The 2,721-nt window shown below is 54.1% G+C and overlaps 1 protein-coding gene across 1 annotated transcript in view; it reads right to left on the reverse strand.

Annotated features, from left to right (window-relative positions):
* Positions 1–1,412: 1,412 nt before the first annotated feature.
* The window catches only part of LOC104290069 (keratin, type I cytoskeletal 14-like), a 6,815-nt gene continuing 5,506 nt past the window's right edge, over positions 1,413–2,721 (reverse strand). Inside the window, exons 6-8 of the mRNA XM_009889117.1 lie at positions 2,380–2,717; positions 1,855–1,892; positions 1,413–1,510 (exon numbers count right to left, since the gene is read on the reverse strand). Of these exons, the coding sequence (XP_009887419.1) occupies positions 1,413–1,510; positions 1,855–1,892; positions 2,380–2,717 (474 nt within the window). The remainder of the gene's footprint in view (positions 1,511–1,854; positions 1,893–2,379; positions 2,718–2,721) is intronic.

The raw sequence follows: 2,721 nt of genomic DNA on the forward strand, positions 1-2,721 counted from the left end.
CCTGACCACAGCGCTCCTTTGCTGGGTTGTGTTGGTGTGTCCTGTGGGGGAATCTGCCTGGAAATGGGATCCCTGTCCATCAGCGGTAAGCCGCAAAACCAAAGCCGTGTCTGCCACGAGCAGGGTTTGCAGCAGCTCGCTCAGGGCCGCAGGCAATGCCCTCCCCGTGTCGCAGAGGGTCGGCTCCGCATGGACAACCCCAGCCGACACTGGGCAGAGCTGCGTGGCAGCAGCACGAGGTGCCTCCCGAGCGTGCTTCCCTGCCCCTGCTGCCTCGGCTTGTGCTGTGGGTGATGCACTGTGGGGATCCCTTCGACAGTTTGAAAAAACCCTGAATTCTCACTTATCTCCCCATGAAATCCAGGCAGATTTTCCGAAAAGGGGTCTTAAAGCTGTGTGGCCAGCTCTATGCTTACACACATTCAGTAGCACTTCTCTGAATCATCTCACTGATTTAGAAGTTGGATTTAGGAAGTAATAAATGTGGCAGAATCCAGCCAAGAATGTGTCTGAACTGGCTTTCCAGGAACGGCTGGGCGAGCTGACGGCAGAGTGAACCGCTGCGTCAGGAGCAGCCGCGGACGGGCAGACGGTGCCAGAAATAGCTCCCACGAGGGTTTGAATCTTTCTGCCTCAATGGACCGTACCCACCACTTCCCATCACTTGTTTTCCTCACCCTTTAGCGGTGCCTTTGGAAGCAAGAATGAAACGAAGCTGAGCTGGTGTTTCTGGTGGGATGTCAGCCACGGCTGCGGCTTCGTTTCATTCTACCACGATGCGTGTTACCTGGACTGGTGGCGACTGCTGCGGCAGAGCCGGGGAGGGAAGTGTTTGCAGGGCCCTGGCTACGTGACCCGGTTTCTGTTCGCTTTCTTGCTCAGACTCACTGAGTTTGAAGCTTTGGCTCTGCTGTTGCTGCACACTGCAGCCGGGGAAGCAGCACTTTGCCCCGACCTGGAAGTCCCAGTGCCAAACCTGCGCTGAAATACAAAGACTCTCACAAGTTCCACCTCCCATGACCGTGTCATCCATTCTTTTCCAGACGTCCACCCACACCAGCTGTCTGTGAAACAGCCAGGTCTTTGCTATTGTACAAGGGTGGGTGTACCGGCCCCGCCAGCTGGGGACCAAAGATGGAGAACATTTCGCTTCCAGAGGGGAGCTTTGTCACGCAGCCCCAGGACGGGGACAGCCTGGCGCTTTGGAGCAACAGGACCAGACTCTGGTATGCACAAGTGTGAAGAAAAGCTTTATTTGATTTCTGAGCGCGGCACAGCGCTTAGAGGAAGGCTGGGGGAAGCAGGAGCTGATAAAAAGGGAAGATGCATTCCATGATCTGCAGAGCCACAGCGCGTAAGCTGGAATCTTCTTTTGCTTTGCCACACGAGGTGTGCAGCGACCAGGAGCCTCCTCAGCGGGCAGCCTGCGTGATCTGCTCCCGGGACGAAATCACCTTCCCGTCCTGGACTTCCTCGAAGATTGTGCGGATTTGACGGGTGGTTACAGGTGCTACAATGGAGAAAGAAAGAACCGTTATTCACAGGGAAGGAAGGAGAAAGTGTCTTAATGATTTTCACCAGTAGATTTGTTATTACTACCAACTGCCTCAGAAACCCAATATAACCACCACATCCCAACCCCTAAATACTTTATTGTATAGTTTCAGTCTGCACAGATAATCTTCTGAAACATGTTTTGGTATATCATAAGAGTAGTTTATGTCAATTCACATTTTGAAAATATAACAAAATAGTAATTTTAGGAAATTAGTAAAAAGAGCCTACGCTAAGAAGGTGGCTAATGATATGACAGAGCTATGTGTGATCAGTGCTTCAGCTGAGACATGTTCTTACCTTCTTTCACAGGCTGGGAGACATAGTGGGAAGACATGCTACAGGAGGAAAAAAGAGAAAGAATGGTCAGAAATGGGAAAAAAGTGAGTAGTCTCTATGACAAAATCACTATTTAAACCCCTGCCATTTCTCCTTGTACCACTATGTAATTAAAATGCCTTCTGGAAACTGCCTAGTGTCAAAACTGAAAGGAAGAAAATGCTAAGGATGTGTGTGTAGCACAGGGATTCAGGCATAGAGGCAGCACACATCCCAGCTGCAACAAGCAGCACTGGTACCTGCTCCTTCGCCGGCATCACACAGACACTCGAGGAATGGAGGGTGCATCCCAGGGATGCTGCAGCGCCATGGTAACCACTGGGCTGTTCTGGATGAGTAGGACCGAAAAGGGATACTCTGCTGCGTGCCATGGGTCAGGAAACGGGCTCATAGGATCCTCCAGGGAACGCAGGTTAAGTTTTTATTTCCTTTGCTATTACCCATGTCCTCCCCACACACCCTCCTGGGCACAGCCCCTCTACGTACTGGGCATCCTCGCCCTCCAGGAGCCGGCGGTACGTGGCGATCTCCTGCTCCAGGCGGCACTTGACGTCCAGGAGGACCCTGTACTCGTGGTTCTGGCGCTCCATGTCACACCGCAGCTCGGCCAGCTGCTCCTCCACGCCGGTGATCAGCCCCTGCAGCTGGGCCAGCTGGGTGCCGTAGCGGGCTTCTGTGTCGGCCAAGGTGCCCTCCAGCGCCGCTTTCTGCGTGCAGAGGAGAGGGACGGGTTCAGGGGGCACGGAGGGTGGGAGGGACGGCAGCAGCCCTGCCTCCCCTGCCCCGCGCTCCTGCGTGCCCCCCACCCAGCAGGGAGCCGGCCCCTCG

This window comes from Charadrius vociferus, unplaced genomic scaffold (assembly GCF_000708025.1).
Source record: "Charadrius vociferus isolate BGI_N301 unplaced genomic scaffold, ASM70802v2 scaffold1677, whole genome shotgun sequence".
Taxonomy (NCBI): Eukaryota; Metazoa; Chordata; class Aves; order Charadriiformes; family Charadriidae; genus Charadrius; species Charadrius vociferus.